Source organism: Equus caballus, chromosome 11 (genome assembly GCF_041296265.1).
Source record: "Equus caballus isolate H_3958 breed thoroughbred chromosome 11, TB-T2T, whole genome shotgun sequence".
In the NCBI taxonomy this organism is placed as follows: Eukaryota; Metazoa; Chordata; class Mammalia; order Perissodactyla; family Equidae; genus Equus; species Equus caballus.
This window is the reverse complement of record NC_091694.1, coordinates 50,530,061-50,548,378: the sequence shown is the minus strand read 5'-3', so window position 1 is coordinate 50,548,378 and position 18,318 is coordinate 50,530,061. Positions and strand designations below refer to the sequence as shown.

Sequence of the window (18,318 nt, the reverse complement as noted above, 5' to 3'; positions counted from 1 at the left end):
CTTAGAGGCTGTGTGACCCTGGGCAAGCTCTCTGATTCCTCAGTTTTCTCATCTGGAAGATGGAGATGATAACCCCTACCTCAAGGGTTGTAAGAATTAAAGACGATTTATGGTTGACTGAATCACACCAATCATTGCCATCCTGCTGCAGTTGGGCATTCCCAGACTTCTAGTTTCTTGTTGAGTTCAGTTCTCCAGACTACTCCAAGCTTTTTTCTCTGCTCAGCTTGCCCTGCCAGTGGTTTCCTGGGTGTGGACTTCCCCCCCTCCTCCCCTCTCCTCAAGGATGGAGCAGGCCCAGCCTGGGTCCCCAATTCACAGCCCCAAGATGCCTGCTCTTCTTCTCTTTATTGTCCACCCCTAAGGTGGTGACGGCAGGGGAAGGTTGGTCCCCACCCCATGCCCAGCTGGCTACATTTTCCATTGTCTGGCTTCTTCCTCTTGAGTCCACTGAAGCTGCAGAGTTGCATCTGGAGAGAGAAGGGGTTGGGTTAGTGGCTTTTGTGCAGCAGGCATGAGATTGGCCCATGTGACCCCCCCGGATTCCGTAGAACCTACCCACTCAGCTCCTCTCCCTCCCTGGGTAGTGCAGGTAGCCCCTTGCCTCAACCCGGGCTCAGGCTCATGTCTGTGCTGGTTTAGGTGTGGGGAGTTTGGGTTGCTTCCAGGTACCCTCTCCGAGCTTTCTGGGCTTCGCCAGTTCAGCCCTTTGGATACCAGCAACTGACACCAGCTGGACACCGCTTGGGAACTACGGTCTTTGGATAGGGCAGTACCTGGAGTAGGGTGGGTGGCAGAGAGGAGTCAAGAAGGAGGCATGGGGCCAGCAGGTGGTATTAAGCTGGAGGGGGTCCTAACCCCTTCTGAGCCTCCCTGGTTCCTCCTGCACAACAAGGGCCTTGCATGCCAGGATGTTTAGGGCCTCCCTTAGCACCTGTTGCCAATCTATTGGCCTGAAAAGGGTCAGGGTTGGGGGGAAAGGAGCTTGCCAAGAGCCAGGTCCAGTGAAATGGTGGCCTGGTGCCCTCACCAGGTTGTGATGGTGTCACTGTCAGGGAGTTCTCGGTAGCCTTGGGATCCTGAAAGGGGCTTCCTATGTGGTCCAGCAGACGGACTTCAGTGCTTATGGGATTCTCAATCATCCAGTTCAAGCTTGTGGAACCTGGAAGCATCACAGTTTGGGGCACCCATCAGTCTGTTGGTTCTCAGCTCTCCTGCCCCTAGGCTGACCCAGCCCAGCTCTCACCATCCTCCTGCTCAACTTCTGGGTCCTCCTCAAGCTCTGGGTGGGGAGAGCGCCTCAGGTATCTTCCTTTGCTATAATACTCCTTGCGTTGCAGATCAATTTCCTGCTCCAACATGATGGTGACGGGAGCTGGGAACTGATTTCTTAAGGTAGGGGGATCTGAGGAGTCACCCAAGTCAATCTCAGTCTCAGGCCCCTCAGGTATCCATTGTGGCCCCCCACCACAGGGGAGAAGCTGAAGCCCCAGGTTCTCATCTCACTTCTATTACCTCCTTCCATTTTAGAAAACCTCAGTAACCTCTCCATACCCCACCGTTCTCTTGGGCTTTCTGTTCCTCCTTACCAGCCAGCCTTCCTTGGGGACTATCCTGATGGGGATCCCACCCCAGCGGGACTCTGTCTTCCCTGGGGTCACCATCCAGCATTACCTCCCTCTTAGGCAGGACCCTAGGCAGACGCCCACTGAGGAAAACAGGCTATAGTGGAGAAGGCTCTGAACAACAATTCCCCCGTGTCCCTGGGGCCCCGCCATAGCTAACCCTTGGCTTCTAGGATGTGGTTCCGGGTCACCAGGTCAGTCTCAACTTTGACTCCTCTGGCCAGTCCTCCTGCCCAGCTTCTCTCCACAGGCCTGGGCTCTGGGTTCAGCATCACACCTCGACTGCCACTGCCCATACTGACACTACCCCCATTGCTGTTCTTCTTATTATCCAAGGGTAGGTTTTTCTGAGTCTTGAGGAACTTTCCTTCATTGTAGTGTGTCTTGCGGCGCTTCTCAAAATCACTGGAGTCTGTGGGCCAGTGTAAGAGCTTGGTTTTCCCTCCAAGCTCTCGCTGAAAGTTCACTCCACCTCCCCTTTTCATTCAATCCCCGACCCTCATCTCACATGTCTTGGAAAAGTTGTCTGAGGACCCTAAGCTTCTATTATCACTGTACTGGAGGACCTTGGGGCAGAAATTGTCCATTGTTGCAAACCTGAAGGGGAGGGAGACTAGTTGGGGGCACTGAAGGGCGAGAACAACAATGGGGGCAGGTGGTAGATAGGGCGAAGCTGGCTGACTCCCCCACCTTGGCCTTGGTCAGTTCTGATGGGAATTGTAGTACCTCCCATTTTAGGGGCCAAAAAGCAGAGCTGGCTCAGACCCCAGAGTCCAGAGGTGGAGGGAGGAAGAGGTCCCACACCCCTACTGAGCTCTGGCAGGACTCTCACCTCTCTGCTAGCTCCTCTGGAGTCACTGTGTGGGAGGAACCCTCAAGCAGGTCCTCATTGTTGTCCTGCAGCCTGCAGAGGAAGGAGGAAGCAGTGCTGAGAGGGAGGCATCAGGCAATATCCAGTCCCTGAGGCCTCTCTGCCTCCTCCCCACGTCTCTTCCTTTGAATAGGGAAGAGTCTGGGCTGAAGGGCCCAGACTGAGGGCTCAGCACCTGTGGTAGGGAGTGCTGGGCTCATCCACCTTCATAAATCCGTAGTCCTTGTCAGCAGGGTGGTAGGTGGCCAGGATATTCATTTCATCCCAGCGCTGAGACTTTTTCCTGGGGTGGGGGAAGGACACACAAAAAACGGAAGGAAACCTGGTGACCTCTTCCTTACAGACCTCCCTCATTTTTTCATTCAAAACCTTTTTCTTGTACCCTCTTTGTAGTTCCAGAGGAGTAGGAGGCTGGGGATAGGATCACACCTAATGATAATCAGTTACTACGTGGCCAGGGTCTGTCGGGTACCTACTGCTCTCCCCCAAAGGCCGGGAAACAAATTTCCCACCCAATCACCCTCACCTACTCTCAAGTTCTCAGGACACTGCCCATTCCCTTCTGGCTCCGCCCCCTCCAGTGTCTGGAACCCCTCCCTCCCGGCTCCGAGCAGCGTGCCCACTGAGCTGGGCTTCTTACTTCTCCACACTGGGGGATTTCTGCATCAAGATGGAGCTGCAGTTTTTTAGGATGCCCCGGGGCCGGTCCTCACAAGGTTTGTGGGGGTGCAAGAAAGTTGACCCAGGGCGCGAACTGCTTCCCGAGTGGCACACCCCAGACCCACCGGACCCAAGGCTGGACGTCCCGGATACTGTGGTTCCAGGAAAGGGGGGATTAAATCCACCAGCGTATGTGCCAGACACATGGCTGTGGCCCGCAACCTCCCCAGGGTACTGGTTGGGCCCAGAACCGAGGATCGCTGCCCCCCCGGAGGACCGGCTAGAACCAGGACTGTGAATTACGACTCCCCCGGAGTGAGGGGGGTGCCCAGAACCGTGACACAAGACTACTCCGGAGGGCGGCCTGGCGCCTGCCTCTACTCCTCTGATGCCTCCTCGCACTCCCCTGGTTGCACCTCCAGGGGATTCCCCGTTGAGGTAGCCAGCAGCCCCCAGAGAGTTCTGCTTCTCCATGGCCCCACCAGGGGGCCACTCTCAGCTACCCCGCCCTGCCTCCCTACTCCGCATAGCCCCGCCCCCTGGGGCCCCGCCCCCACCGCGGCGGGCGGGGCAGCTTGGGCTGAGGACCTGGTCCCCTCCCCCTCTGTTCTCTGGCGCCGCGGAGGGCGGAATCAAGACTCTATCTATATAGGGACCTCAGGCTGGGAGCCCCTCCCTTTCTGTCCCACCCAAAGACTTTTCTTTGTCTGTGGGATTTATTCCCGCCCTTCTCCCCCATCACCGCCCTTATCGGAATTATCCAATCATAGTCAGGGGTCCTGGTCCAGGGTAGAGAAGACTTAATTGTGACGTCACAGTCCTCCAGCCTTAGCGCGAGCATCGGAGGGCTGGGCTGGGGCTTTACTATTAGCTGTGGGGGGTCTTTTGGGACCGTCAGCGTCGTTGCGTGAAGCTGCCTTCCGGGGTTTCTTTGGACTCTTTATTCGTGGCTTTAAAATCTAAGAGTTTGGTTGGATTGGAGTTCAAGGTGGACTTGAATAGAAACATCGCGAACCTTTTTTCCTCCAAAAGTCGGCCCGCTTTGCCTATCACGAGAGGTGATACAAAATGGAGTGATTGCGACACTGTCGTAAGACATATTCGGTCTCAGCGGTGTGGAGGGCAGAGATTTTCATTTATAAAACAACCAGTTCCCTCCTCTGGGTCCTCCAGACCCGGCTCACACCACTTTCAAGAGGATAGCGCGAAAGGAAGACACCTCCTCCTCTTGCCGTAAAGCGAACACTGCAAGGTGTCGCCTGCCTTGACGAGGGCGGGGTCGTCGGTGCCGCTGTCGCAAAGCCGAAAGTGTTGGGGCTCCAGCGCCTCCTCCGTCGTAAAGATGTCTGCGGCAGTTGCTTCTTCCACTGTCGCAAAAGCTCCCTGCCCAAATCTTCACCCTTCTCGGAGTCACTCCGTCACCTCTGCGTGTCGTAAAGCAAACCTTCCGACCCCGTCGTCCTTCTGTTCCCACCGTGGTAGACTTAGCTCCCTAGCCCGGGATGCTTCATTGCCCGGCAGTGCCGTAAAGCATATCTGGCCCCAGCCCCTGGTCCTAGTCCCTCAGGGTGTCTGTGCACCGCGGTTGCCACGGTGCCGCCAAGTGCGGCTGTCGCGCGGCCCCGGTGTCAGCGGCGATGGCGGCGGGGTCGGGTGGGAGTGGGGGCTCTGGGGGAGGCCCCGGGCCGGGGCCGGGTGGGGGTGGGGGCCCCGGCGGGAGTGGCCCAGGACCGGGGTCCGGCGGGGGTCTAGGCAGCGGCGGGGAACTGCACCCGCGCACTGGGCGCTTGGTGAGCCTGTCGGCCTGTGGGCGTATAGCGCGGCGGCAGCAGCCGGGCCAGGAGTTTAACCACGGGCTCGTGTTGAGCAGAGAACCCTTGCGTGATGGACGCGTCTTCACCGTCCGCATCGACCGCAAGGTGCGAAGCTGGGGCCGCGGAACCGAGATGTGGAGGGTGGTGGGAGGGGACGAGAGGGAGACGGGGTCGGACAGCCAGGGTAGCCCATATCTCTGGGTGCGGAGAGGGAACCGACAGACCTTAGGACACCAGGTGACGGGCAGGAAAGGAGCCTGAAGTAGAAACATTCAGCCTGAAGGCGAAGGACACAAGGAGAGCTTGAATTTCTTCAAGACCCAGGAGCAGGGAAGGGACGCAGGGCCTCACCCGCTAGAATGACTAGGGAACAGACCTCTTCGAACAATTTCTGGGAGATGGAGGATGGAGAGATGGCAGAGAGTGATGGGAGGAGAAGAGAGAGAACCAAGGAAAGAACAAACCGTTAAAGGACAAACTCATGGGTTGGACTGGAAGGATGGGTGAGAAGAGAAAGTCAGAGAGAGGGAGTTGTGTATACTTGTGTGCGACTTATTGAAGAGGGCTGGCGCCCAGAGGGGGAATTTGGGAAGGCAGTGAGTGTGAGTGGAGCCAGAGCCTAGAAGAGAATTAGACTGGGGGAAGAGAATGATATATAAGAACCAGGGATATATATGGGCATGGAGAGCTGTGAATTTGAGTGGTTGAGGAGCCACAGAGACCAGGGAAGTTAGGGCAGGGGGTTGGAACCAGGGAATTTAGCCAGCATGGTGGGGAAAGTAGTGGTGTTGTAGACACTGAGCGCCCAGAGTACAGAGCAGAGTTGCTAAGGGAGAGCGGGCCCAACAATCCCTGAGCCAGAGTCGAGAAAGTTACTTATGGGACTGCATTTCTGGATTAGTGTCTCATGTCTCAAGACAGAAAAGCCACTCAGCTGTCTGAGAGGTGGGAACAGGGAGATGCAACGGCCTCTGAAATGTTTCCTAGTGGTGGGAGACCCATTCGTGGCCCATCCTGAGTCTCTGTTCACCACTCTCATCACAGGTCAACTCCTGGAGTGGCTCCATTGAGATTGGGGTGACGGCACTGGATCCCAGTGTGCTGGACTTCCCAAGCAGCGCTACGGGACTAAAGGGGGGCTCATGGGTAGTGTCGGGCTGCTCGGTGCTGAGGGATGGACGTTCTGTGCTGGAGGAGTATGGTCAGGACCTAGACCAGCTTGGCGAAGGGGACCGTGTGGGCGTGGAGCGCACAGTAGCTGGGGAGCTGCGGCTCTGGGTGAATGGGCGGGATTGTGGTGTGGCTGCCACGGGCCTGCCCACTCGTGTCTGGGCTGTTGTGGACCTTTATGGCAAGTGCACTCAGATCACCGTGCTACCCCCTGAGCCAGGCTTCAGCCCCCCTACTCCCATCTCCACACCTCCCCTCGAGCCCTCTGCCCCCCCGGAAGATTCTGCCTTGGCTGAACAAGGGACCTCTGGAGATGAAGGTGAGAACACAGCTACAGCAGTAGTGGAGGAGTGGGGTGGAGGGAATGGCTGAAGGAATGGGGGAAATGTAGTGACAAGTGAGGCTGGGTGTGGGCAGGGGCACTCAGACCCCAGAGTCTGTTGAAGGGGAGAGCAGGGGCTAGAGGAGGGGGTCTCCTGGCTGTGGGCCCTGCAGCAGGGGCTGAACCCTTATTCCCCTCCCATCCTACCTGGTCCCCAGCCTTCATGGTGTCCCCAGCGCAGGCCCGGCCAGAGACGTTTCCTAACAGCCTTGAGTCGCATAATGGTGAGGGCTATGGGTAGGCCCTGGGAAGGGGAGCGGGATATGAGGTGGACAAGGGAGGGGTCTCAGGAGAGGGGTAGGGAAAGAGGGGCAAGCCTGCGGATGTAGAGGCTTATTTCAGCTTCTTTTCTCCATCCTGCTGCTGTAGACTTTGCCAGCATGGAGCTCTCTGAGGTGGTGAGCAACGCCATCCTGTCTGCCTACAATGGGGGACTCCTAAATGTGAACCTGAGCTCCCCACCGGCAGGGGAAGGGCTGGGGTCTAGCAGTGCTGCCACCTCTCCCATCCTCACTTCCAACGACGCGCTGCTCTTTCATGAGAAGTGTGGAACCCTCATCAAACTCAGCAACAATAATAAGACAGCTGAGCGCCGCCGGCCCCTGGATGAATTCAACAATGGGGTTGTCATGACCAACCGCCCGCTCCGGGACAATGAGATGTTTGAGGTGTGCAGGATCCTGGGGTCTGGCTGGCACCTCACCTGCTGGGAGCTAAAGATGGGGCTTGATTCCTGACGCTGGAAGGGTAGGGCCTGGGGAAGAACCAAGGGCTGAGGGTCCTTTCTCTGCATTTACATTCCCTGCCTCTCCCTTCTGCTATCACTCTACCCAAGATCCGCATCGACAAGCTCGTAGATAAGTGGTCGGGCTCCATTGAGATTGGTGTCACCACCCACAACCCCAACAATTTAGAGTACCCAGCGACCATGACCAACCTGCAGTCAGGTACCAGCCCCTGGCAGGGTCGGGGTATGGGCCTGGGGTCGGTGAGGTGAAGGAAGCCCAAACCCTAACCAGGGTGTCTCCTTTTCACTAGGCACCATCATGATGAGCGGCTGCGGGATCCTGACCAATGGCAAGGGGACCCGCCGAGAGTACTGTGAATTCAGTCTGGATGAGCTGCAGGTGAGGGGCATGGAGCCTGGGCCACTCTCCAGCGAGCCCCCGTACTCTGCATCCCTGCCTGGGCACCATAGTCCCCTCTGGGACCTAGGGCAAGGCCTTCTATCTTTTGCCAGAAGGTTTCTTCTGAAAAGGCAGGGTTGCCCAACAGTTAGGCACTCAGATTTTGGAGTCACGTGGGTTTAATTCCTTTTACTGTTTGGCCATTTGTGGTAGTGACCTGAGGCAAGAACCTTATCCTCTTTGGTAGCTTTTTTTTTTTTTCCTCCCTAATTTCTAAAATGAGCCTGTTAGTAGTATTTTATAGGTTGTCATGGGGGTTAAAAAAGTTGATGTTTATAACATGGAACACAGTGCCTGACTTGCATTGAGCACCCAGGGTGGTCTGAGACTCATGGGAACCTTTTAGAGCTGTTCCTCTGTGCCATAGGATGGTGGGAAGGTTTTAGGATCGCTCTCTTCTCACAGCCCCCAGGACAAGTGTGGAGCCTATTTGTGGATGGATTCTAGACTGTTATTTTTCTGCTTTGAATAGGAGGGCGACCACATTGGTCTCACGAGGAAGTCCAACTCTGCCCTACACTTCTTCATTAATGGCATCGATCAGGGTAAGGGGAAGCTAAGAGAGGGCCATTGAGCCAGGGCTTTTGGGGGGGGGATCTGTGCCTCATCCTCCTGCCTCTCTTTGATGCTCAGTCTCCCTATATTTGACTCTTCTCCCTTCACTCACCCATTCCCTGTGCCTTCCACCCCCACAGGTGTAGCTACCCCACTGACGCCCCCAGTGGTGTACGGTGTGGTGGACTTGTATGGGATGGCAGTGAAGGTAACCATCGTCCACAATAACAACCACAGCGACCGTCTCCGCCGGAACAATGCCATCCTGCGGGCACTGTCCCCTGAGGGTGCTCTCCGCCGTGCTGCTCCTGCTGCCCAGGCAGAACCTGAGCGCCTGCTCTTCCACCCCAACTGTGGGCAGAAGGCAGCCATCACCCACGAGGGACGCACAGCACTGAGGCCCCAGTAAGGTCCATGGGGTGGGGAGAAGCGTGCCGAAGGGGCTCTAATAGGATTGGGGGACGGGGAGGGAAGTGGGAGGCAGAGAGAGTTCTGGCCTGGGGCATTCTAGACAGAAAGGAAGGGAGCCTCCTGGAGTGTGAAGTTTAGCTGGTTGACGTGGGGCAGTGGGTGTCGGGCAGGCATCACTAGGCTAAGCTTTGGCATGCTCAGAGTGTGTTTTGAGGTCTGAGTCCCCACTTGCTGTGCCCTCAGTGCCACCGATGACTTCAATCATGGCGTGGTGCTGAGCAGCAGAGCCCTGCGGGATGGAGAGGTGTTCCAGGTGCGCATTGACAAGATGGTGGACAAATGGGCTGGCTCCATTGAGATTGGTGTCACCACCCACAACCCTGCCTACCTCCAGTTGCCCTCCACCATGACCAACTTGCGCTCTGGTGAGCTCCCAAGAAGGGCAGGGCCAGGATAGGGTCCTAGAGAGGAAGCTGTCCCCGAAGCCCTGACACTTGTTCTCAGCCCGTTTTTTGTCACTCTTGTGACGACTCATTCAGTGGCTGAGGAGTGCCACGTGGACAGGGCCTGCAGCTGGCTTGGGAACTGCAGAGGTCTCTTGCCCTGCCCTGGGAAGAAAGCCAACTGTCAAAGGAAAGGCAGACTGGGCTGATGGCTTTGGGGAGTAATATGGGGACTGATGTATAAAGGAGAGCAGCCCTGCTTTCCCTCATGTCCTCTGCCACTCCTTGTCCCCCAGGGACCTGGATGATGACCGGAAATGGGGTGATGCACAATGGGACAACCATCTTGGATGAATATGGGCACAATCTGGACCGCCTCAAGGTGGGAGAGTGGGGGGACCGCCAGGACTCAGCAGTGGGGAGGTAGGCAAGGTGGGGCTGCTGCAGGACCAGCCCAGGCAGGAACTCTGCCTGACTCCTCACTCCAGCCCCCCTTCTTCCAAGGCAGGGGACACGGTGGGAGTGGTGCGGCGGGAGGACGGGACTCTCCACTTCTTTGTCAATGGCATGACTCAGGGCCCTGCCGCCTGGAATGTGCCCCCCGGTGTCTATGCTGTCGTCGATCTCTATGGCCAGGCAGCGCAGGCCACCATCGTGGACGACGTGGGTGAGGGCCGGGCTGGGTAGGGACAGGGGGTGGGGTGGCCTTGGGAGGCCTCAGAGACAACTGTAGGCCTGATGGGTGATGTCCACTCTTGCAGAGGTGCCCCCTGTCCCTGAGCCACTCCCTGAGGCGAACAACCAGGCGTCTCCAAGCTCCCCGTCGTCAGGGGCTGGGGGCTCTGACCTGCGATTCCACCAGCTGCATGGCAGTAACGCAGTCATCACTAACGGGGGCCGCACTGCGCTCCGCCACAACTGCCGCAGCGAGTTCAACGACGCCATCGTCATCTCCAACCGGTCAGTGCCTAAAGTTTCATGTCCCCACTCTCCTACTGCTCAGCCTCAGTTACCCCAGCCTCAGCTACCCCAGCCTCAGCTACCCAAATAGGGCCTGTCTGATTGCCACTCTCCCTGGCAGGGCTCTGCGGGATGGCGAGCTGTTTGAAATTGTCATTCAGAAGATGGTGGATCGCTGGTCAGGCTCTATTGAGGCTGGTGAGGGGCACCTGTGTGTATGTGCGCTGGGGGGAGGTGCTGGCTGCCTGTGGCTGGGGGCTTGGCTCTGACCTACCCCTGTCTCTTCCCAGGAGTGACTGCTATTCGGCCAGAGGACCTTGAATTCCCCAACACTATGACAGACATTGACTACGACACGTGGATGCTGAGGTCGGGCTGCCTGATCTAGGGATCAGCTAGGTGGGGCTGGGTGGAACTGGCTGGGAGGAGGGAAGCAGGGTTTGAGGCCTCTGGTGGCCATGGACAATGACATACCTAAGGGATATGGGTGCCCCTTCCCTTTGATTTAGGGAGCCCTCTCCCCTACTGCAGGGGCTCAACCCTCCTTTCTCTTACGGTAGTTTCTGCTTTTCCCTGATGGCCTCCCAGGGATGTAGGAGATAAGATTAGGCCTCAGACTCCAGATCAAGACCCCAATCCAAGGCACTGGAAGGTTCTGACAGGCAGAGACTGGGCAGGGACCCGTGTGGGCAGGAAGCTAGGTAGCTGACTTGTCCCTTCTGCCATCCCCCCAGCGGCACAGCCATCATGCAAGATGGTAACACGATGCGCAACAACTACGGGTGTGACCTTGATGCACTGGGCACAGGTGCACGCATTGGCATGATGCGAACTGCCAAGGGCGATCTGCACTACTTCATCAATGGCCAGGACCAAGGCGCTGCCTGCTCAGGCTTGCCTCCGGGTAAAGGTGACTGCTCTGTGGCTTTCAGCCTGCCACCCTCAGCCTGGCTCACCCTGGGCTATCAGGTTTCTGACCTGGTCTTTCCCTTCCCAGAGGTATATGCGGTAGTGGATCTGTATGGCCAGTGTGTCCAAGTGTCCATCACCAATGCCACCGGTCCCATGGACAACAGCCTGGCGACTAGCAACACTGCCACTGAGAAGTCATTCCCCCTGCACTCCCCAGGTTCAGTCGGCAGGGAGGGAGGAAGGGAGGGCAGGCTCTCCTTGCCTGCTATGGGCCTGAGGGATACAGCTTCCAGGGCGGGGAAGCTGTTCAAAGACAGGCTGGCTGCAGCAGCTGCAGGCTAAGGGGAGGGAACTACCCCTGGTGGGAAGCAGCCAAGAAGAGGGGACGAGGTTATGCCTGGTACACAGGGCTTGGCAGATGGGACCTTTATGTCACTTTCCTGTTTCACCTAAAAGCTTTGCTCTGTGTCCTGTCTGAAGCTTGCTGCCCCAATCCTACCCTTCCTCCGGTGCCATCTTTCCGCAGTGACTGGCGTGGCTCACCGATTCCATAGTACTTGTGGCAAGAATGTCACTCTGGAGGAGGACGGCACAAGGGCAGTGCGTGTGGCTGGCTATGCTCATGGCCTTGTCTTCAGCACCAAGGAACTCAAAACTGAGGAAGTCTTTGAGGTAGGCTGCGGAGATGTGACAAAGGAGGCTGCCAGGCCCTTCACAACAGGGCCAGACTGCTTCCTACCCTCCTGCCCCTACCTAGTGCCAGCCAGTCTTTTCTCTCTCACAGGTGAAAGTGGAAGAGCTGGATGAGAAATGGGCAGGTTCCCTCCGGCTAGGGCTGACCACACTAGCGCCAGGGGAGATGGGCCCTGGAGCAGGTGGTGGTCCGGGGCTGCCTCCCTCCCTGCCAGAGCTACGGACTAAGACCACCTGGATGGTGTCCAGCTGTGAAGTGAGGCGTGACGGGCAGCTCCAGAGGATGAACTATGGCCGGAACCTAGAGAGGCTGGGGGTGAAGCAGCTGGCTCCAGGGATAGGGGTGGGGTTGGGCATAAGGCTGGCAGGGAGAGGTGGGCTGAGCATCTGTCCTTGTCTTGTCTCACCTTGGTCCTAGGTGGGGAGCCGTGTGGGCGTTCGGCGGGGGGCAGATGACACGATGCACATCCTGGTAGATGGAGAGGATATGGGGCCTGCAGCCACTGGCATTGCCAAGGTAGACCCAGTACCCTTCCTTGGGTTCTGGGGGTGGGATTGAGGTCTTCCACTGATCTCTGACTTTCTAGGTCTTGTGTGCCCCCAGAACGTTTGGGCTGTGTTGGATCTTTACGGGCCAGTGCGGAGTGTGTCTATTGTCAGCTCCACGAGGCTGGAAGAGCCAGAAGGCACCCAGCCTCCTTCCCCAAGCTCAGACACTGGGAGTGAGGGCGAGGAGGATGACGACGAGGGCGAGGAGCATGGCCTGGGAGTAAGCGGCTACAGCAGGGCCTGCTGGGCAAATGGATGGGCATTTAGTGGGCCATTGGCCACCAGCTTGTTTTGGGATTCTCTGATCCAGCCCTGGACAGGGAGAGGCTTATATGCAAGCTCTGTGTAAACTCCAGAGGGTAGCTTGGGCCTCGCATCGGCAACCCCAGCAGCTCAGTTTCTCTTCCATACCAGGGCCAGAATCAAGTGGCCATTATGCCCACAGTCCTGGAGTTCCTAGAGAACCATGGGAAGAATATCCTCCTGTCCAATGGGAATCGTACAGCTACGCGAGTGGCCAGCTACAATCAGGGCATCGTTGTCATCAACCAGCCTCTGGTGCCTCAGATGCTGGTCCAGGTGGGCCTTGCCTCCTTATCCCCAGTTCCTTTTGTTCAGGGTGACTAAGGACCAGCTCTCCTGGAGAAAGGCCTTTCCAGGTTGAGGACGAAGTGGAAAGCAGGCTCCTCAGATGAGCTTCCTGGGTTTTTGTTCATACCCTCTGGTGGGGGTTGTAGATCAGTTACCAGGAAGTGCTCACCTGGTGACCGGTGAGGGAAGCAGTAGGGAGGGGCTCGGGGAGTCCACGGGAGATGCCTGATCCTGTATGTGGGAACAGGGAGGGCTTTCTGCTGCAAACTAAAAGATGTCAAAGTTAGCTAGCTGAAGGAAACCCCTAGGCACAAGAATCCTTATAGAGGCCACAGCAAGACCAAGGCTGAGAGAGGGAAGGAAACAACTGAGTTTGCAGTTTCTCGTCCCTCCAAGCATCAGAAGGGGCAGCATCCGAGGCCACACTCTGGGAGATGCTATCTTCTCTCCCTGGCTGGGGTGAGGAGCCTGGTTCTGCTGGCTGGGGAATAGTTGCCTTCTCCCCCAGGTGCGGATAGACTGCCTGAACCGGCAGTGGACATCTTCCCTTGTCCTGGGAGTCATCACCTGCCCACCAGAGAGGCTCAACTTCCCTGCTTCTGCCTGTGCCCTCAAACGGGCAGCCTGGCTGCTGCGAGGCCATGGGGTCTTCCACAACGGTCTCAAGGTGGGTAGGGAGCAGAGAGAAGGGAGAGGGCCAAGTCTCTGAGTGTGGAGGGGCTGGCCAAAAGGGAGAAGCGGGCCCCTGGCTCTGCAGGTAGGACCGCAGGTAGAAAGGGGAACTGTAGTTGGGTTACGCTGTGGTGAGTGGGCAAAGGCACGAGTGTCGTTACCTGGACACTCTCGGGCTTGCCGCTGCCTCCTGTTTCTCTGCTGTGGAGAATGTTGCAGTGGGGAAAGTCGGGGTGAGTCTAGGTAACTGTAGGGGAGGCAGTAGAGCCCAGGCAGTGGGTAGATGTAGAGGCAAAGCCCAGGGACCGGCCACCTGAAGAAAAGTGAAGGGCAGGGGTGGCCGCTGCAGGTGGGAGTCTGATCTCTGGGAAGACAGTGTGTCTCTCCTCCCAGATCTGTGAGAAGTTTGGGCCAAATCTGGACACATGTCCTGAAGGCACCATCCTGGGACTGCGGCTAGACAGCTCTGGGGGGCTGCATCTCCATGTCAATGGGATGGACCAGGGGGTAGCTGTGCCGGATGTCTCCCAGCCCTGCCATGCGCTTGTGGACCTCTATGGGCAGTGTGAGCAGGTGAGTGGCAAGGGAGGAGGGAGTGCCTGGGAGACTGGCTGTCTGAGGAAAGGGGAAGTCTGGTCCAGGGAAGGGATCAGCAGGCCCTGGGGGCTGGTCACACTCTGGCTGACCACTCCTCTGCAGGTGACAATTGTGAGTCCTGAACCAGGGGCTGCCAGTGGGAAGACTGCTGGAACCCAAGGGGACATGGAAAAAGCTGACATGGTGGATGGTGAGCCAGCCTGAAGGGAGGATCCTACCTCACCCCCACCCCATACTTCTAGCCCCAGCTCCCATGAGCTGTGCCCTCTCTACCCCATCAGGTATCAAGGAGAGTGTGTGCTGGGGTCCGCCGCCTGCTGCTAGCCCTCTCAAGAGCTGCGAGTACCATGCCCTTTGCTCCCGTTTCCAAGAACTGCTGCTGCTTCCTGGTGAGTCCCTAGTCCCCCCAGAACCTGCCTCATTCTCTGGAGGTCAGTCGGAAGGAGGCCACATGTTTGAGACCCAGGGTGGGAGCCACAGCACCAAGTCTGCCACTCACTCTCCGCAGAGGATTATTTCATGCCTCCACCGAAGCGTAGCCTGTGCTACTGTGAGTCTTGCCGGAAGCTGCGAGGGGATGAGGCCCATAGGCGCCGTGGGGAGCCTCCCCGGGAATACGCTCTGCCTTTTGGCTGGTGCAGGTTCAACCTCAGGTACGTGTGGAGCAGGGTGATGTGTCTCCTTTACTGTTCTTTGCCCCCTTGAGAAAGGGGGGTCCCAAGAGGGTGTATGGGAAGAAGTGACAAGCTTCTTGTTTAGGGGATAACCTTGGGGAGCCAGTGACCTTTGTCCAATGTGCCCTATCTGTCCACCCCCTAGGGTGAATCCCCGCCTGGAGGCTGGGACACTAACCAAGAAGTGGCACATGGCGTATCACGGGAGCAATGCGGCAGCTGTCCGGAGGGTGCTGGACCGAGGGGAGCTGGGAGCAGGTACCGTGGCACCGGCAGAGGCAGGGCAGGCTGGGCCTGTGGGCCATGCAGAGGCTGCCCTGACCCAGCTCTCTTCACAGGCACTGCCTCCATCCTAAGCTGCCGGCCCTTGAAGGGAGAGCCCGGGGTAGGGTTTGAGGAGCCTGGCGAGAACTGTGCACCTCCTCGGGAGGAGCAGCCGCCGCCAGTGCTGCTTTCCCCCTCCCTCCAATATGCTGGGGCCGAGACCCTGGCATCCAAAGTGCAGTGAGTACATGGGGGTGGGGGGCGGTGGGGGACAGGGAGACTCGGGTCTCCATGATTTGCCCTGCCATTCCCACCTTGTCTTGCTAGTTCCTCAGTCTCCACCCTAGCCCTTTCTTCACACGTTCACTGAACAAATACCACTTATTTTGTGCTATTTCAATGAACAATGAACAAAAAAGGGAACCTTGCTCTTGTGGAACTTAGGTTCTCTCTCACTCTAGAATGTTTATGCATAAGTATTTAGTATTTTTAAAAGTGAAAAGTAAGTGTTATGGAAACAAAAAGTGGAGTGGGGTAAAGTGGATCAGAAGTGTGGTCGGAGTGTGCATATTAAATGGGGTAGCCGGGGTAGAAATTGTTAAGGTGAGATTTGAGCCAAGGCTTGGAGAAGGAAGTGAGGGAGTTAGCTAAGCAGGCTTTGGGAGGAAGACCAGTTCAAGTAGAGAGAATGGCTAGACCCAGGTCTCTGAAAGGTGGGAGTGTCCCCTAGGAAGAGCAGGGCCAGTGCAGTGGTTGCCATTAGCAAGGGGGAGGGAGATGGGGACCAGGGGCCTCACCACCCTATTTCTGCTTCTTGCTTGACAGATTCCGGGACCCCAAATCCCAGCGGACGCATCAGGCCCAGGTGGCGTTCCAGGTGTGTGTGCGCCCTGGCTCCTACACTCCTGGTCCCCCTTCTGCTGCCCTCAGAGAACCTCCTGACCCTCACTTCAGCCCAGCCGAACTTGAGTGGGTAACCAAGGAGAAAGGGGCCACGCTCCTCTATGCCTTGCTGGTACGGGTGGAATGAGGGGTGAGACCTCACAACTACAAGCACAGTTGGGCCTTGGGCCTGTGGACTCTGAGTGACGACTGCCTCCAACTCATTCCAGTGACCCATGGCATGCACAGGTGCTCAGTCTGGCAAAAGCACGGGAGCACGTAGGCAGGCTCTCAGATGTAGATGGGAATGGAGCACATCTCCATGTCCAGGGCCCAAAACACTCCCTCTGAGGTGAGGGAGCTTGTGGGGAGCCCAGCTCCAGGCCCTGGGTAACCCCCCTTCATGCACTGATTTGGGGAACACGACTCCCTATGACTCCCTCCCCCATATCACTTAATTTATTTCCGTTTTTGTTCCTGATTACTGTGAATCCCAGAGGAGTCTCCCTGTGCCCCACATGAAGCTGCTTTTTCCCGGGGCCACCGGGCGGGAGTGGGGAAGGGCGGGTGCAAGGCAAGGTGGGGGCCCTCTGTACAGTTGTTACTGACTCTGATTTCTAAGGAGCCAATAAACACCGTCTCAGAACACTCGCCTCGGCCTCTCTCGCGCGCGCCCCTCAGGGGAGCCCCGGCCTGCCGGGGCTGTCCCCGGTGTGCCCGGCCCCGCAAAATGAGGGGCTCTGCCCGCGGGGCGCTCCGCAACTGTCGCGCGGTCAGGCGCGGCGCGGGCCCGGGCGCCCCGGCGGGGTTTGGACAACGCGGGCATCCGTCGCATGCGCTTCCGCCTCTTCCTTTCCGCCCAGCCGCGAGGCTGGCTGCTGCCCTGGAAGGACTCAGCTCAGGTGCCGGATGTGACGCAGCGGCCAAGGCGCGCAGGAGGCCGCGGAGAAAGCGAAGAGAAGGCGGGTAGGGAGGGGCCGGCGCCCGGGGTTGGCCGGGCAGGGGGCGGGGAGCGCCGCGCCGGAGACTCCGGCGCCGCCCGCGCACGCGGTGGAGCCGCGGCTGTCGGCCGGGCCGGGCAGGGCGGCGGGCGCCGGACACGTGACCGGGGCGGCGGGCGGGCTTCCGCCTGGGCCGGGCAGGGTCCCCTCTAAGCGCCCGTCTGCCCTCAGGCCCGGTCCGAGGTCTGGCAGTCAGTGACAGAGCCGGGCACACACGGCCCGAGCGCCCCCGGCGGCACCATGCCTGCGCTCTTGGAGCGCCCCAAGCTTTCCAACGCCATGGCCAGGGCGTTGCACCGGCACATCATGATGGAGCGGGAGCGCAAGCGACAGGGTGAGCCGGGGCAGAAGCGGGCGGACACACGGCCCAGGGCGGCACTGCTATCCCAGGGCTGACTCCCACCCATGGGCCGACCAGTACGCTGGCCGCCGAAGCTGGAGGGGGCATGGAACAGCCCCGTTGTGGTGGGAGTTGGAGGCCAGGTCTAAACTTTAGAACCCCTGAGCTGGGAAGGACCTTGGAGAGCACCTAAAAAACCCTCCCTCTCCCTATCCCCTATTGCAGTGATGGGGAAGCCTGTCCCCTCAAGAGGGAGAGAGCCATTACCAAGAGCATAAAGGAGCACTGGGATAACTAGTTTTTGCTGTTCCTCAGTCTCTAACGTTCTAATATTTTAACCACCCTGCAACTTTGCCATTCTCCCTGACTCTTCCTCCAGAGGAAGAAGAGGTGGACAAGATGATGGAACAGAAAATGAAGGAAGAGCAGGAGAGAAGGAAGAAAAAGGAGATGGAAGAGAGAATGTCGCTAGAGGAGACCAAGGAACAAGTAAGCAGTCCCTTGATCTCTCCCAACTCTTTTTTCCCTTGGCTCTCCTGCCTTTATCTTCTCTCTCTTCCGTTCCCAGATCCTGAAGTTGCAGGAGAAGCTTTTGGCCCTACAGGAAGAGAAGCACCAGCTTTTCCTGCAGCTCAAGAAAGTTTTACATGAGGAAGAAAAACGAAGGCGAAAGGAGCAGAGGTGGGATTGGAGAGCTAGAAATAAGATTGGGGACAAAGTGTAACTGGGGATCAGGTAACAAAAGGTCAGTGTTTAATGGCAAAAGAGGGAGTACTTGTCCTTGATTTTGACCTGCCTTTCACTCCAGTGACCTGACCACTCTGACATCAGCTGCATACCAGCAGGGCCTGACTGTTCACACAGGAACTCACCTCCTCAGCATGCAGGGTGAGCTTTATAGAAACCACTTGTTAGAATGGGCCTTCCTGGGGGGTTGCAGCCTCCCATTTCAGCATCAGTGAAGCCCCTCTCCCTCCATAGGGAGCCCTGGAGGACACAATCGCCCAGGCACCCTCATGGCAGCTGACAGAGCCAAACAGATGTTTGGACCCCAAGTGCTTACGG

The 18,318-nt window shown here is 57.8% G+C and overlaps 3 protein-coding genes across 16 annotated transcripts in view; 2 read left to right on the top strand and 1 right to left on the bottom strand.

The window, feature by feature from the left end:
- Positions 1–329: 329 nt before the first annotated feature.
- On the bottom strand, positions 330–4,882 carry LOC102147407 (protein phosphatase inhibitor 2 family member C). Of its 3 annotated transcripts, none has more exons than XM_070227947.1 (8): positions 4,172–4,882; positions 2,672–2,779; positions 2,458–2,529; positions 2,134–2,222; positions 1,786–2,037; positions 1,247–1,405; positions 1,031–1,162; positions 330–470 (listed from the first exon to the last, which is right to left on the bottom strand). In XM_070227947.1, the coding sequence occupies exons 2-8, from the start codon at positions 2,752–2,754 to the stop codon at positions 412–414; spliced, it is 846 nt and encodes a 281-aa protein (XP_070084048.1). In that variant the 5' UTR covers positions 2,755–2,779; positions 4,172–4,882; the 3' UTR covers positions 330–411. The 3 variants fall into 3 exon arrangements, with proteins under 3 accessions (XP_070084048.1, XP_070084046.1, XP_070084047.1); XM_070227945.1 differs by lacking the exon at positions 4,172–4,882 and adding an exon at positions 3,137–3,947; XM_070227946.1 differs by lacking the exon at positions 4,172–4,882 and adding an exon at positions 3,573–3,675.
- Positions 4,669–16,558, top strand: NEURL4 (neuralized E3 ubiquitin protein ligase 4). Of its 12 annotated transcripts, none has more exons than XR_011423442.1 (29): positions 4,669–5,075; positions 6,015–6,459; positions 6,681–6,746; positions 6,892–7,190; positions 7,358–7,469; positions 7,561–7,649; positions 8,182–8,254; positions 8,405–8,669; positions 8,919–9,100; positions 9,415–9,500; positions 9,607–9,781; positions 9,880–10,078; positions 10,200–10,276; positions 10,369–10,447; positions 10,813–10,982; positions 11,076–11,207; positions 11,517–11,662; positions 11,775–11,999; positions 12,102–12,200; positions 12,288–12,452; positions 12,647–12,811; positions 13,332–13,490; positions 13,872–14,068; positions 14,195–14,282; positions 14,374–14,481; positions 14,601–14,745; positions 14,912–15,024; positions 15,105–15,270; positions 15,856–16,558. XR_011423442.1 is itself a non-coding variant. In XM_023653424.2 (29 exons), exons 1-29 carry the CDS (start codon positions 4,794–4,796, stop codon positions 16,058–16,060), a joined length of 4,695 nt encoding a protein of 1,564 aa, XP_023509192.1. In that variant the 5' UTR covers positions 4,675–4,793; the 3' UTR covers positions 16,061–16,558. The 12 variants fall into 12 exon arrangements, 8 of the variants coding, with proteins under 8 accessions (XP_023509192.1, XP_023509191.1, XP_070084039.1 ...); XR_002811687.2 differs by having other exon boundaries at positions 10,813–10,988; XR_011423444.1 differs by having other exon boundaries at positions 4,671–5,075; positions 9,623–9,785.
- GPS2 (G protein pathway suppressor 2) overlaps positions 16,558–18,318 on the top strand; it is a 3,766-nt gene continuing 2,005 nt past the window's right edge. The window contains exons 1-6 of the mRNA XM_023653439.2: positions 16,558–16,878; positions 17,085–17,247; positions 17,633–17,742; positions 17,822–17,934; positions 18,062–18,141; positions 18,235–18,317. Coding sequence (XP_023509207.1) covers positions 17,154–17,247; positions 17,633–17,742; positions 17,822–17,934; positions 18,062–18,141; positions 18,235–18,317 — 480 coding nt within the window. The 5' untranslated portion in view covers positions 16,558–16,878; positions 17,085–17,153. The remainder of the gene's footprint in view (positions 16,879–17,084; positions 17,248–17,632; positions 17,743–17,821; positions 17,935–18,061; positions 18,142–18,234; position 18,318) is intronic.

What these genes read in the sequence shown, in the direction of transcription:
- NEURL4 (XM_023653423.2), top strand. Translation starts at nt 4,794, where the DNA reads ATGGCGGCGGGGTCGGGTGGGAGTGGGGGCTCTGGGGGAGGCCCCGGG. An exon ending in CAGCCTTGAGTCGCATAATG is followed by an intron (nt 6,747 to 6,891) that starts GTGAGGGCTATG and finishes CTGCTGCTGTAG; the next exon opens with ACTTTGCCAGCATGGAGCTC. An exon ending in CATGACCAACTTGCGCTCTG is followed by an intron (nt 9,101 to 9,414) that starts GTGAGCTCCCAA and finishes CTTGTCCCCCAG; the next exon opens with GGACCTGGATGATGACCGGA.
- LOC102147407 (XM_070227945.1), bottom strand. Translation starts at nt 3,630, where the DNA reads ATGGAGAAGCAGAACTCTCTGGGGGCTGCTGGCTACCTCAACGGGGAA. An exon ending in AAATCCCCCAGTGTGGAGAA is followed by an intron (nt 2,780 to 3,136) that starts GTAAGAAGCCCA and finishes CCCCCACCCCAG; the next exon opens with GAAAAAGTCTCAGCGCTGGG. An exon ending in AGAAGTTGAGCAGGAGGATG is followed by an intron (nt 1,163 to 1,246) that starts GTGAGAGCTGGG and finishes TGATGCTTCCAG; the next exon opens with GTTCCACAAGCTTGAACTGG.